General features: G+C 38.9%; 1 protein-coding gene across 3 annotated transcripts; it reads left to right on the top strand.

The window, feature by feature from the left end:
- The first annotated feature begins 399 nt into the window (after positions 1–399).
- On the top strand, positions 400–2,517 carry LOC108467490 (uncharacterized). Of its 3 annotated transcripts, XR_008285526.1 has the most exons (4): positions 400–600; positions 910–1,185; positions 1,307–1,380; positions 2,437–2,517. XR_008285526.1 is itself a non-coding variant. In XM_017768120.2 (3 exons), exons 1-3 carry the CDS (start codon positions 533–535, stop codon positions 1,374–1,376), a joined length of 414 nt encoding a protein of 137 aa, XP_017623609.1. In that variant the 5' UTR covers positions 400–532; the 3' UTR covers positions 1,377–2,373. The 3 variants fall into 3 exon arrangements, 1 of the variants encoding a protein (XP_017623609.1); XR_008285525.1 differs by having other exon boundaries at positions 910–1,380; XM_017768120.2 differs by lacking the exon at positions 2,437–2,517 and having other exon boundaries at positions 1,307–2,373.
- The last annotated feature ends 12,883 nt before the right edge of the window (positions 2,518–15,400 follow it).

Below are 15,400 nucleotides of genomic sequence, written 5' to 3'. Positions count from 1 at the left end.
TACAAAGGATAAAAAACATATACTGAAATAAAAAATACTCAATTGAAATAAAAATAAAATCAAAAGGAAAATTTACAAACAAATAAAGCTATTAAAACAACATTGATGACCAAAATGTAACATGCAAAAACCAATGGGGATTAAAAACGCAATTGTCCCAAACCCTTGAACGCATCTTTTAAGAATGGATTAAATTAAAATAGCTCATAAATTTCAGGAAAAATTTAAAAAATACAAAAGAAATATAAATAGGACTTAATCAGATGGCGGCAAAATAGGGAGGGACCAAATGCGCAATTCACCTAAAGCAACTAAACGCGCGAATCCTCCCCGGGTCGAGTCGGTTTGCGCCCGGGTCAGAACGAAATAGTTCCGTTTCGGCACCTGGGTTCCAAAGACTAAATGACGCTGTTTTATTTGTTATTAAAACTTAAAAAAAAACTATTTGAATGGCAATCTGCCATTTTATACCAACAACGAAACAAATCCCTAACACCCTTTTTATCCCTTTTGCTAGGGTTTCGATGATCGAATGTCGTCGTACCACCATAGAACTTGGTGGCTGATCACGGGCAGAAGGGACACGATGAGTGGCCGGAGGTAAGTATTATTCTCCCTTTATTTTCTTCATGCGAAAGAAAAGAAAGAAAAATTAAAAACATTTAGAAAAGAAATAAGATCCAAAAACTAAAGGAAGAAATTGAAATCTCAGATCACCTTGAATTTCTCATTGATGTGTATTCAGTATATGAGTGTAAAAAAAAAAAATCCCCATACATTGTTTACAATCGGCTTTATATTGCCGAAACCAAAAAATGAAAAGAAATGAAACTATAAAATAATAATTTTTTCTTTTCTGTTATTTCTCTGCTGTTGATTATCCTTGCTATTATTTGCTGTGGTTGTTAGTTTGTTGCAGGTATGTCCAACTGGAGGACCAACGTGGAGAGCATGGAGTCTCCATTTTTTTCTTCTTTCTTTTTCCCTTTTTCTTCCTACATTGTACTGCCCCTTCATTTTTCCTACATTGTTGTTGTTGCACATTGCTGCCATTTTTAGTTTTATCTTTCCCATTGTCATCGTCTTAGTGAATCCGCCACCTTTTCCGCTGTCGCCCTTTGCTTCTTTGCCTCTGCTCTCCTTGTGTTCTTTCTTTTTGGTTAGCATAGATCTAATTAGAAAAGTGTAAGTTGTCTAGAGTCGGTCTGTTTCTATTCTATTTCCTTCTTTTTCTGTCGTCGTCAACCTGCAGGGACTATGGCCGAATGTTTCATGTGATAATTTTTTTTATTTTCCTTTTTCATAGGTCCAGATCCAAACTCCTCAGATCTCTAGTGAATTTGAGGTCATTTGTATTATTTTTGGTTGATCGGTAGAAGAGTAAGTGACCCTAGAACTCAAATCTAAATTTTAGTTTATCTCTCTGCTTTGGCCAAACCCTATATAGGTGATTAAGGGGTTGATTTTCATATTTGATCTCTGTTGGGTTTATATCTTAATTGGGCTTAATCAGATCTAAAGTGCAAGAGTCGCAGTATAGTAATAATATTTGGTTTTCGCGTTAATCAGGTGTGGGTATTACCTTTGGGTGCTTTAGTAATTATTGAAATGAAGTATTATGCATGTTAATCAATCGTACATATTGATTTTGCATGGTCTAATGGCCTTAAGATGGATTAGGGGTTGTCAACTAAGGTAAGTGCTAAAAGGGTGATTTCCATATGTTTAAGGGCCTTTATTGTGATTAAATGATTGCGTGGGTGCCAATTGTAATTATTGAATATATGTTACTGAATTTTATGATGTGTTAATGTTTATTGATTGCATCAATAAGCATGCCATTGAATCTTACTATGAATATTGGATGCATGCAAAGCATGCCACTGAAATTGGTAAGCTGAAAGCATGTTAAGCATGCCATTATTATTGATACATTTACTGGTTAGCATGATATGCTATATTATTGATATGTCATATTCCATTGTATGAGTTTTGGATAGATTGGGTGATGAAGGAGTTCTATGGACTACCGACGGTTTTTTCGTATTATTGTTTAGTAGTATATCTACGCCTCGGAATATTTTTGGAGTATTGGTGACTTGTCGCAACTTACTGGCAGTTTTTCTGCAAATTATTGGATGTTTTAACTGCATATTGTTACTAGTGGTGTATCCACATCGAGCTTCGCCTCTTATTGCTTTAGTGTTAGGATGACGGGTTTTGGAAACTCATGGTGTGTAGGGGATGGATGGGTAGGACTTTTGCACTTTTTCATATGCGCATGCCATGTACAAAACACTATAATGCCATGATTTACTGTATGAACTGTTATTATAGTTATATGCATCATTGAATGATTGTATGCTTATACAATGCTTATTTTCGCTTAGACTCACACTAAGCTTTTTAAGTTCACCCCTAGTTTACTCATTGCAGGTAACCCTTAAGATTAGGTCTGGACTAGCATTCAAAGGTCTTATCTCTTTTTTTCAGTTAATAAAGTATTTTTTTTAATTATACTTTATTTGTTTTGGATTTTGATTTTGGGACTGTAAATTTTTAAGGACTATGCATGAGTTGTTTTTATTTGTGTTTTTTGCATGCATGGAAAATTGGATGAAAATCGAGAAAATTTAAAAATCGGCTTATTATGACTTAAAACAAATATTTTTTTACAAAAAAAAATTAAAGTAACACCTTTTCCGCTATAAAATGGTGAAATGCAGCTTTTCTAACGGTTTACTGAAAAAATCAATTGAGCTTTTCTTCAAACAATGAAACTTTCTAATAAATTGGACTTAAATCATAAATGACCTAACAATATGATGTTTTTAATAAACCTAAGGTAACCACGTTAAGTTTTCTTGAAAATGATCGAATTTAGTGATTTTTAAACTGTACAGATTTATTTGCCCATTTTGATGGTCAATATAACCTTCGAGATTTGGTTGTAACGTTTAGGCTGGGTTTGGGAAGTTATATTTGGTGGTATTAGAGCTAGGTTCAATAACTTGGCTTAGAAAAAAAAGTTATGAGACTACATGCATGTTTTTGAAAAAGGGTATTTTGGAAAAAAAACTTGCCATAGTGTTTTTATTAGAAAATTTTTCAAAAGTAAAAACTCTGAGACTTCGATGTCGTTTTTATTAGTATTGTTACTATTAAACTATAGACAAACACTAGGACTAAACTACATAAAATTTTAAGACTTTAGAAACTAAAAATACAAAAAATAACTAGTATTTGTATTTTATGAAATTGTAGATAAGATTTAAAAACGTAAAAATTGAGATAACATAATGAGTACATGTGGAACATGAGCCTATGGTATGCGAACTCGTGGTGGGCATCGTCGAGTGGCTAAATGTAACACCCCAAACCCGACCTAGGTGTCAAGACCAAGTCCGAATGTAATAGCCCAAATTTGATCGGGCTTAATGAACCAAACAGAAAATCAAAAATAAAAAAAAGTCCAATTTGTACAGTCCATATTACAAAAGAAATAAAGCCCAAAAGGCAAATTATACCCCATAAACCTATTACACTCGTGGCCCAACACCCCAATCAAACCCAAATACCTAACTACCCTATACCGATAACAGCCCAATACCCAATTATACCCGGTACCCATTACACCCCACTTAGCCCAGGACAAAAGTAGCCCAATTGGCCCAGCTTGTTACACCGAGGCAGGAAACCCTAGGGTTTCTGCCTTTCTCCTCGCGCCGCAAACAGAAGGTTCCAGAAGCTAAGCCTCATGACCCTTCGGTTTCTGTCGTTCCAGCTACCCTCCATCAAGGCCAAGATTCTAGGCTCCAAGTCACGCCGAGATCAACGTCACCGGTGGACCATCGTCAAGCCTTCGTCACCACCGGATTCCTCGCGAATACCTGCAGGACAAGACAAAAGAAACCAGCAGACACGAAGCAGAAAAGGAAACCAAATAGCAGCAAATAAACTGAAACCAATAAGGAAAGAAATCAAAGATTTCTTTCCTAAACATGTATAGTCTAAAGGCTATAAAGCCTCTCCTCCGATTTGTAAAAGACTTACGAAAAAAAATATAGAGAGAGAATCAATAAAAAATATAGAGATTCAGCAAAACAGTTATTTCTTGCGCATATATACAGCAGGTATCACAATCGATTGAATATACAAAGGTGGAATTTTCTTTTAAATACATGCACATATATATATTGCGAACGAAAAGGGGGAAGGGGAGACGAACCTTTTTCGATCTCTGTATTGAAATGGGAAATTTCCGGCCGATTTCGACGCATGGCGCATGGCGACGTTCACGGTGGTGCGTGAGCGCGTGAACGCCTAAGAATGGAGGCTCGACGGAGCTCTGGTGCCGGCCCTAGATCCTCACTCAGAGGATTTCACCTCTTTTTTTTTTAGAGCCGGGTGTAAAAAATGAAATTAAAACTAAAGTTTGGCTTATATAGCCTTAACAGAACGACGCCGTTTTAGCTTAATCCAATAAGCTTAAAACGACGTCGTATTAAGACTAAGGATTCGTGCGTTGACCCGATTACCCAGGAAAGATCCGCGTGTTTTTGGAAAATGGGCAAATTGCCCGATTGATCCTTCTTTTCAATTTGATTTTTTAATTTGGCCCTAATATTTTAATTCTGTTTCAATTTGGTCCCACGAGCGATTTTTAAAATATATCCAGAAAATAGCGTCGTTTAGGATTAGGGCAAATTGCCCAGTGAGTCATTTGTCGTTTTTAATTCTTGCGAATCAGGCCCAAAATTTTTACTATTTTGCAAATTAGCCTTATAATTTTATTTAAATTCAATTTTAGCCCTTTCTTTATTATTTTAAATTTTGTTATTTTTTATATATATCATTTATTTATTTTAAAAAACTATACATATATTATTATTAAATTTTTAAATTTCTGACATTAGAGACATTTGATAATTAATTAGGTACCAATTTTTTGGGCGTTACGAGGGTGCTAATCCTTCCTCGTACGTAACCGACTCCCGGACCCGTTTTTTTATTTCATAGACCAAAACTAATGATTTTAAAACAAAATGTTTTAAAGGTGATCCAATCACACCTAAAAAGATTGGTGGCGACTCCCATTTTTGTTTTTTTAAAAGTCGATTCCCATTTTCCTAAAACTCGATTTAAAAATGGCCTCGACAGTTTGGCGACTCCACTGGGGACTAATAAGAGAGTCAAGCTATATAATTGATTACCTTTTGTCTTAATGTCAGAAATTAAAAATTTTAAAATTTAATCCTCTTTGCATTACATATGTTTGTATTATTGCATGTGTTATTATATTCTGATACGCATTGCATTTGTATGACCGTTGTGGTCACACCCTTAAGTGGGAGTGAGAAGCTACGCCTTCGTGAGGTTTTCGCCTCCGTGCAGGATAGTGGATCACTTTCGGGATACATCTGTACCTATGGTTTCGTGAGATTTTCATCTCCATGTAGCCATAGGGAAATATATTCCCCTGAACTGAACTCGATTGAAATGAGCCTATAATGGGTGAGAATCAAGGAATCTGCTGGTTCGGGTACCTCAAACTTTAGAAACAACCTCATATAGAAAAACCGTAAGAGCCCGACTTAGTTAGAGTTAAACTTTAGATATTACCCTTACAAACTATCGTTGAGATTTATTGATATCATGTGATACTGACTATTTCTTTTCTTTTGTTTGCATGTCATTTTGCATTTACAAAGGTATTGATTCACGATCAGTTTCTAAGTTAGGAAGTTTTATTATGGAGAACGAACTTCTTGATAGAGTGGAGGGCAATGCTAACGTCCATAGATGGTCTGAGCAAACTCAAATAGAAAAGGGGGATAGTATAGCTGTGGGGTATATGTCGGAGCTGTCAGACTACACTCGCATCAGTGTCACACAGAATAATCTCCGGAAGCTTAAGGAGATTTGGGATCAGTGGGGCAATGAGACTACACTCGCATCAGTGTCACACAGAATAAACAGGCATTCTACAGTAATTACGAAGATTTACCTCACTTACTTGATATTCAGATTGATAAGAACTTGTTCCGAGCTCTCGCTCAGTTTTGGAACCCTCCATACAATTGTTTTACCTTTGGGGAGGTGGATTTAGTGCCTACTGTGGAGGAGTACACCGCCTTACTTTGGTGTCCTAGATTTCAGTGTGATAGGATTTATTCTCGAGCTGCTTGTGTCCCAGCCTTTGGTAAGAAGCTGATGACCATTACGGGGATGAGTGAGCAGTGGATCATGGCTAGAATCAATGAAAAGGGTAAGAGTAAATGCATTCCGTGGGGGGCTCTGAAAGAACTGATCCAGACGCATCCAGATGAGGCAAAGAGGGTAGACATTTTTGCCTTAAGCTTATACGGATTGATGGTTTTCCCCAGGGCCTTGGGATATGTGGACGAGGCAACCACGGATCTTTTTCATCGACTCAGCAAAAGGGTCACTTCCGTCCCTGTGATTTTGGCGGAGATATTCAGGTCCTTGAATGCATGTAGGAGGGCCAGTGCAGGTAGGTTTATAAGGTGTGCTTAGTTACTTTTGGCTTGGTTCTATAGTCATTTTCGATTGATTGATGGGATTGTTTGTAGGGTTTTCTTTGAGAACTACTCCCCGTTGAAAGATATAGTAGCCTCATCTAGGAAAGTGGATGTGCCGGAAGAGAATTGGATAGTGCTACTTCAGAACCTTCAGTCAAAAGATGTTGAGTGGAGGGCTCCCTGGATGATTCCTGGTGAGATTCTTTACCAATGTGGCAGTTTTGATTGGGTTCCTCTGTTGGGAATTTGGGGTGCCATTGGTTATGCCCCTTTGCTTGTGTTGAGGCAGCTTGGATTGAGCAGTTCGTACCAGCAACTCATGGGCTGGCTCAAAGTGAGTTCGTGTATAGAGGAGCTGACTACAAGAGGAAAGTCAGTGAGATCTCTAGTGCTTGGAATGAGACTTGTCGATTAAAAGGAGTAGCTATTAGCCCTGCTATGACTCCGGAGTATGTTGAATGGAAAGGCAAAAGGATTAATGATAACATCCCTAAGCCAAGCGTGGAAGGAGCTCGACCGATAGAGGAATATTTGCAAGTGATGCCCTCTATAACACCCTGAATTTGGGCCTAGAAGTTTTGGGCCTTGAGCATTGGAGCGGTTGAAAGCAGCTTATAATATTTTGTTGTGCATGTAAATTTCGTTAATGAAGGCTTGTTTTAGTGGTTAAGTGTGCTGAGAAGTGTTGGAGAAGTCCTGGGTTCAAATCTGGACTCTAGCAAAAATTTTGGTTTAAGGTGAATCAAACCCTGGGTGTAGTAGGTAGGCCTTAAGAATATTGTTGGGGAAATTGTGCCATAAAAAGCCTTGTGGTCTAGTGGCAAAGTAGCGCCACATAAGAGGTAGGAAGGTTGCGTTATAGAGGTGGCAAGGAGGTCCAGGGTTCGAAACTCATAGCAATCAAAGAGCATTTATTTTGCTAACAAGGGGCGGCAAGAGTTGGTGTTAAATTTAAACTCTGATGATAGAGGGATCCCACATCGAGAAGCTAACATAAGAGTGGATGCGAAGCTGACTTTAAATAGAGAGAACCATGAGGAGAGTAAAGGTACCTTTCTTGGCTGATCCCTTTCGCTTTATGGCGTGCTCGTTTGGGTTGGGCGTTAACTAAGAGTGCTCGGAGCGCGGATTAACTCCAGTCTCCTATCAGGTGTGTATTTCTCACTACTCTAACTATAGGATGGCTACTTCGGGCCGCGATGGGCCGAAAGGGGCCATGTGGGCCCAATGGGCCTACGAGCCCAATTGGATAAGTTGTTTGATTGTGTAGTAAATATTGGACTAGGCTAGGTGAATCTCATATCTATGGCTAGATTTGGGCTAAAAGGGCCACACGAGCGTGTGGGCCCATTTGGGCTGAGAAAGGGCTTTAGGCCTATTCGTATTGTTATCCCTATTTAGAATACTTTAGTTTACCAAATTACCAAAATACCCCTAGTTTGTAAAATTACCAAAATACCCTTGGTTTATAAAATTACCAAAATACCCCTAGTTTGTAAAATTATCAAACTACCCCTAGTTTATAAAATTACCAAAATACCTTTGATTTGTGAAATTATTGAAATACCCTCGACCTGTAAAATTATTGAAATACCCTCGACTTGTAAAATTACCAAAGTACCCTTGATTTACAGAATTACCGTTTTACCCTCGATTTAAAAAATTACCGAAATACCTTTGTAGGGTAAAAATACTGAAATACCCTTATAGGGTAGAAATACCGAAATACCCTTGTAGGGTAGAAATACCGAAATACCCTTGTAGGGTAGAAATACCGAAATACCCTTGTAGGGTAGAAATACCCAAATACCTTTGTAGGATAGAATTACTAAAATACCCCTGTAGGGTAGAATTACCGAAATACCCTTGTAGGGTAGAAATACCAAAATACCCCTGTAGGGTAGAATTACCAAAATACCCCTGTAGGGTAGAATTACCGAAATACCCTTGTACGGTAAAAATACCGAAATACCCCTGTAGGGTAGAATTACTGAAATACTCCTGTAAGGTAAAATTACCGAGATACCCTTGTGGGGTAAAATTACCATTTACCCCTAGAGTGTTAAATGACCTGTTTTGCCCTTGTGGGCAAGTGGTGACTTGGATTTGTGTGGTTGTGGATTTGATTGTGAATATATGTTGGTGATATGAATGACTTGACTGTGATTGTTTGATTCAAATATGGACATGATATTACGATTACGTATGTTGTATGCTATGACATGTATATCATTGCATGGGATACGGGTTATATTGATAGAGGAAGCGTTACAGCGACCTCATTTGCAATCTGAGTGGCCTCGCCACATATATCTGCTCGGAGACTTCGTCACAATATCCGCGACCTCGGCGCAATCCGGTGGCTTTGCCACATATATATATCTGATACGGTGGCCTAGCCACAATATTCAGATCTGGTGACTTCGTCACAATATCCGTAACCTCGCAAAGAAATTCGTGGTGTGTAGCGGATGGGTGGGTCGAGTTGTCTCCCCACATGGTGTAAGGTTGGTACGGGGGTGTATACGAATGGATTGGGTTGGGTTTGCATTCACATTCTGATTCTGATTCTGATTTTGTTACCCGACATCGATTACGATTACATTACCTAATTCGATTACGGTTACGATTACGATTACATTACACGACATCGATTACGATTACATTACCTAATTCGATTCGATTCGATTTTGATTACATCACTGATTCGATTCGATTCTCATTTTGATTCTAGTTCTGATAATGTTTCTTATTCTGTAATGGGCTAAGGCCCATCTGGTACTGTCTGTTATAATGGGCTAAGTCCTAATTGATACTGAAATTGTAAGTAAGGCTGGGGCCAACTTTTAATTCTTTTACACGACTGACTGTTCCTTTTATGTAGTAGGAGATTTCACACTAATTTTTCATAAACTCACCCCGTTTATTAACCTTTCAGGTAATTTCCAACCTTAGATGGATCGAAGCTGCGAGGGGCTCAGAGGAAGCCACACACATTGTTTATGTTACAGTTTTGATTATTACTTTTAAATGTTTTTATGTGGGGTGTAGTAAAGCTGTTGTAATTTTCTGGATTTCAAATTTGGAATTTTATTTATTACTCTTATAATTGCTAGTATTAGAATACGGTTTTCTAAAGCAACTACTGTTGTTCAAAACATCACGTATCCGCAATTATTTTTAAATTAAGCTTCCGCAACTACCAAAATTTTTACAAAGTTGTTAAGAATGTTATTCAGCTGAGGTTTTCTAACAAGGTTTAAAAAGGGTATAAGTTTTTAATTATTAAGAAGGGTTTTTAATGGAAACATGGTTTTCTAAAAATACTTCAATGTGACATGCCAGATTCGACCCAAACTTCCAGGCCGAGTTTGGGGTGTTACACCCTCAGAGTTAGAAATTATGAAGCAAGAGTTCGAGAGAAAGAACTTAGAGCTCAAAAAGAGGATAGCAAAGCTTGAAGAAGAAAAGATGTACTTGAGCTTAGACGTCGACGTTCAAAGGATGGAGGTCGAGAAAGAGAGAAAAGAAAAGAGAAAGATTGAGGAAGATCGAGATGATCTAAAGGAGCATTATAAAAAGACACAAGTATCCTTGAGGAGAGCGAGAGTAGGAGGGTCTTCAAATCAGTTGCAGAAAGAGGTCCAAGAGGAAAAAGCTAGAGCCGAGTATTAGGAGAGGAAGTTCCAAGAGATGCGGTCGCAGAATTTGGCATTAGAGGAAGAGAATAAAGGGTTGAAGACCAAGGTAAATGAGTTTGGAAGATCTCTTTGTTGGCATCAAAAGCATGATCCTACGGTCGAGTTAAAAGAGCTAAAAAGTAAGGTTGAAGATTTGGAAGTGGCATTGCATGATGGTGAACTTCGGATTAAGCAACTCGAGGCGCGAGAAGATTATCTAAAGGGAGAGCTTCATCAGTCTAGAGGACAGGTCAAAGAAAGGGATTACGTCATTAGTGAAGCCTTAGCCCAGATTCGAGAGGTTGCTGAATATGTGTAAGACTTGGCAATATGAGCTGATGTATTATATCTGATGTATGAATCATCGTTGGATATAGGACGAGAGTTAGCCCTTTTATTTGATAGAGTTAAAACTTTGTGCACTAGGGCGAAAGCGTATTTGTAATCCTCTTATATGTAAAGATATTCTTTTTCTAAATAAAGTTTTCTAAATGAAATTGAATCAGAATCGATGCCTTTTTGCATTCATGCATTTGCATTAATGCATTTGCATTACACCACATCATATGCATTCAAAGTTATAGAAAGACCCTAATTAGTTAAAGTTTACTTCCAGAGAGGTAGAAAAGAAAATCTGGAAAACACACATCTTTACGGCACTCGCACTAAAACTAAAAGCATGGATCAAAGGTTCGAACAATTGCAAAAGAATATGCAAGGCCAAATGCAAGAACAGTTGGCCAAAATACAGAATGACATGAGGGAGCAAATGCTAAAGGCTCAGAGGAATATGATGGCTGAAATGGATCAGTTGTTAAGGGCCACTGATAAAGGAAAAGCTCCCATGGCAATCACTGAAGAGGAGAATGAGGGTCCTCCTTTGGGTTTTACTCTACCTCATGTGCCACTGCAAACCGAGGCACCTCTTAGAAGGCCATCTGTCACTGTGAGACCTCAACATGGGCCGGTTGATGTTGGAATCCCCGTGAATTTCCCATCTGGGTCAGAAAATAATTTAGGCGATAGCCCGATAAACCCTATCACTTCTGATCTGGATTTGATGAAAAAGGAAAGAATGGCAACCGAATCCTCAAAACAGTTGGAGGATCGTTGCAAGTGGTTGGAGGAGAAGTTTAGGGTTTTGAAAGGCGCTGGCAATCATCATGAGATTAATGCCAAAGACTTAAGTTTGGTCCCAGACTTGGTACTTCCTCACAAATTCAAGATGCCGGAGTTTGAAAAGTACAATGAGACTACTTGCCCAGAGGCACACATAACAATGTTTTGTAGGAGAATGACTGGGTATGTGATCAATGATCAACTATTGATCCATTGTTTTCAAGATAGCTTAATAGGAGCAGCGGCTAGGTGGTACAATCAATTGAGCCGTGTAAGAATTGGTTCATGGAGAGATCTTGCACAAGCCTTCATGCAACAGTACAACCATGTGACTGATATGACGCCAGACAGGATCACGCTTCAAAACATCGAGAAAAAGGCTAATGAAAGTTTTAGGCAATACGCACAACGATGGAGGGAGGTGGAAATGCAAGTACAACCACCACTGTTAGAAAAGGAGACCACCATGTTATTTATCAACACTTTAAAGGCGCCGTTCATCACTCACATGATTGGAAGCACAACGAAAATTTTCGCAGATATAGTTATGGCAGGAGAGATGATTGAGAATGCCATAAGGGGCAGTAAAATTAAGGGGGAAACGGCTAAAAGATCGGCCTCAAAGAGAAAGGACAACGAGGTGAGTAACATGAATAGTACCAACTCGAGGGCAATCACAATTGGTCAACCCAAAGTAGCTGTGGTTGAACAGCAAAGTACTCGAAGACAGGAATCGGGCACAAGACAGAATTTGAATAGAATGCAATTCACGCCTATCCCTGTGACGTATCGTGAACTTTATCAAAATTTATACGGTGCACATGCCATTGCTCTATTTCTCTTGAAACCGCTACAGCCACCGTACCCCAAATGGTATGATGTAAATGCTAAATGTGAATATCATGAGGGAATACCGGGGCATTCGATTGAAAATTGTACCGGATTCAAGAAGGCCGTGGAGAGGCTTATCACGATGGGGGTTGTGAAATTCGACAGTACCCCTAATGCTAAAAATCTGTTACCAGATCATGGAAATCAAGAAGTGAATGCCATTAATGAAACTAGGGAAGAAAGAATCAAGAAAGATGTTGCTAAGGTGAAGACACCCATGAAAGTAATATGGGAGGAGATGGTGAAGAAAAGTATGTTGACCTCTGGAAAAGGTAGAGAAAGAATGGGGAACTATTGTGAATTCTATGGAAAGGTGGGTCATATGATCCAAAATTGTGAAGAGTTTAAGGCCATGGTACAAAGCCTTATGGTTAACAAAGAGCTACAAATTTTTGAGGATAGTTCTTGCAACAGACAAATATGTGTGCTGGAAAATGAACGACAAGGAACCAGCTGACCAAGAATTATTATTTCCTTACCAAGGAATAATGAAGTGGGGGCGCAGATCGGGCCCAAGGTCGTCATCCATAAACCCACTCATTTCCCTTACAAGGATGACAAGAGGGTGCCATGGAGCTATAACTGCAGTATAACAGTACCTGAAGGAGAGAGTATAGCTAATGCGTCTAGGGGCGCGTAAAATGAAGGTTCCCATACACGAAGTGGAAAGCGTTATGATGGGGGGGGACATCAGAGTGGAGCCCACGAAAACAAATGATGTTGACGTTAAGAAGAGAAAAGAGGTTGAAATGCCTGTCAAGGAGCCGGTAAAGGAGGAAGAGGCTAAGGAGTTTCTAAAGTTCCTTAAGCATAGCGAGTATAGTGTGGTCGAAAGATTGCGTAAGCGACCATTTCAGATATCAAGATTAGCCCTACTTCTGAGTTCTGAAGTGCATAGGGATGCATTAATGAAAGTGCTCAACGAAACATATGTCACAAATGAAATATCCTTTAACAAATTGGACCGGTTGGTAAATAACATCAGTGCTGACAATTTCATCTACTTCAATGATGATGAAATTCCACCCGGGGGCATAGGGTCAACCAAGGCCTTGTACATCACCACTCAGTGTAAGGGATACACGCTTCCAAGTATACTCATTGATAATGGGTCTGCTTTGAACGTCCTTCTATTATCCACATTAAATAGATTACCTATTGACAGTTCACATATGAAAACGTGTCACAATATGGTAAGAGCCTTCGATGGAACCGAAAGGAAAGTGATGGGACGAATTGACATCCCTTTGGAAATTGGGCCAAATACATATGAAGTTGATTTCTTGGTGATGGATATCAAGCTCTCCTATAATTATTTATTGGGGAGACCATGGATACACTCGGCAGGAGCGGTGCCCTCCTCATTGCACCAAAAATTGAAGTTAGTAACAGATGGAAGGTTAATAACCATCAATGCAGAGGAGAACATTATAGCAGCAGTCACTAGCAAGGCCCCTTATGTCGAGGCAAATGAAGATGCTATTGAGTGTTCTTTCCGCTCTTTAGAAATTATCAATGCAACCTTCATTTTGGAAGGAAGTGAGGTGCCAGTACCCAAAATGTCTAGAGCCACAAGGATGGTCCTACAAATGATGATGGGGAGGGGAGCATTGCCAGGAAAAGGATTGGAAAGACGATTCCAAGAAGGGATTCAAATCCCGAGACTAATGGAGAAGAAAGATCGCTTTGGTTTGGGCTTTATGCCAGACCATAAGCACAAGAGGCAAGAGATTGAGAAGCGCCAAGCGAGAAGAAAGACGCGTTTGAATGGAGGAGAAGTGGAGTGGGAACCGATGACATTCCTACCTATATCCAAATCCTTTAAGTCAGGAGGATTACTTGTAGAAGAATGTCCTCAAATTAATGCTGTACACAATGAGGTATTGGAGCAAGGAAGCCTCGAGGGCATTCACCCTTACGAACCAGGGAGCTCTCTGAATAATTGGACTGCGGAGGACCTTCCTGTAGTCTTTAGGAATTTTTCAGAGTAATTCTCGAAAACATGTCTTTTACTCCAGGGCCCAAGAGTAGTAAGATTACATTTGTGAAAATAGGCCTATGTTCATCTATGATTATTTAAATAAAACATAACTTTTATCAATTTAAATGAGTATTGTTTTATTTTTATCAACCAATATTCCTTTAAATTTTGGCAATTCTTATTCTTTTATTCATAGCACATAAACAATCATTCTTAGATTCATTCATTCTTTATATATTCTTTCATACCCCACAGGTCCCTAGATATCAATGATATGAGCACTGATACTGCAACTCTTGATTTCTTTTGCGAGCAAGACATGTGTTTAGAGGAATCTTAGGATTTTGAAGAGGTTCAAGATTGTGACGTATCTCTTGGTCTGTTAAGAATGGTAATACATGAGGAAAAACGAATTATGCTGCATGAGAAAGAGGCAATAGAAAATATAGCCCTGGAAGAAGGGAAGGAGTTGAAAATTGGAACACTGATTACCAAGGACACAAGGCATGGTCTGGTTGAGTTGCTTCGAGAGTTCAAGGATATCTTCGTCTGGTCATATCAGGATATGCTCGGATTGAGTACTAAAATTGTAGTACATCGTCTTCCGATAAGACGGGATTGTAAGCCAGTCTAACAGAAGTTACGAAGAATGAGGCCAGATATTGTTATGAAAATAAAGGATGAAGTCAAGAAGCAGTTTGATGCAGGATTCTTGCAGGAAGTGAAGTACTCTGAATGGGTAGCTAACATTGTACTAGTTCCTAAGAAAGATGGGAAGGTACTAATGTGTGTTGATTACAGAGATTTAAATAAAGCTAGCCTCAAAGATAATTTCCCTCTGCCACACATAGACACTTTGGTGGACAACACAGCAAGATATTCGTTGTTTTCCTTCATGGATGGTTTCTCAGGATACAATCAGATAAAGATGCATCCAGAGGACATGGATAAAACGACCTTCATAACCTTGTGGGGCACATTTTGCTACAAAGTAATGCCATTGGACTAAAGAACACAGGGGCAACATATCAACGAGCTATGGTAAACTTATTCCACGACATGATGCATAAGGATATTGAGGTATAAGTTGATGATATGATTGCCAAGTCGCGAACAGAGAAAGAGCATATTGAGGTCTTGAGAAGATTGTTCTTGAGATTGAGAAAATTTCAATTGAAGCTCAATCC

Source organism: Gossypium arboreum, chromosome 7 (assembly GCF_025698485.1).
Source record: "Gossypium arboreum isolate Shixiya-1 chromosome 7, ASM2569848v2, whole genome shotgun sequence".
Taxonomy (NCBI): domain Eukaryota; kingdom Viridiplantae; phylum Streptophyta; class Magnoliopsida; order Malvales; family Malvaceae; genus Gossypium; species Gossypium arboreum.
This window is presented reverse-complemented; position numbering and strand designations above follow the sequence as displayed.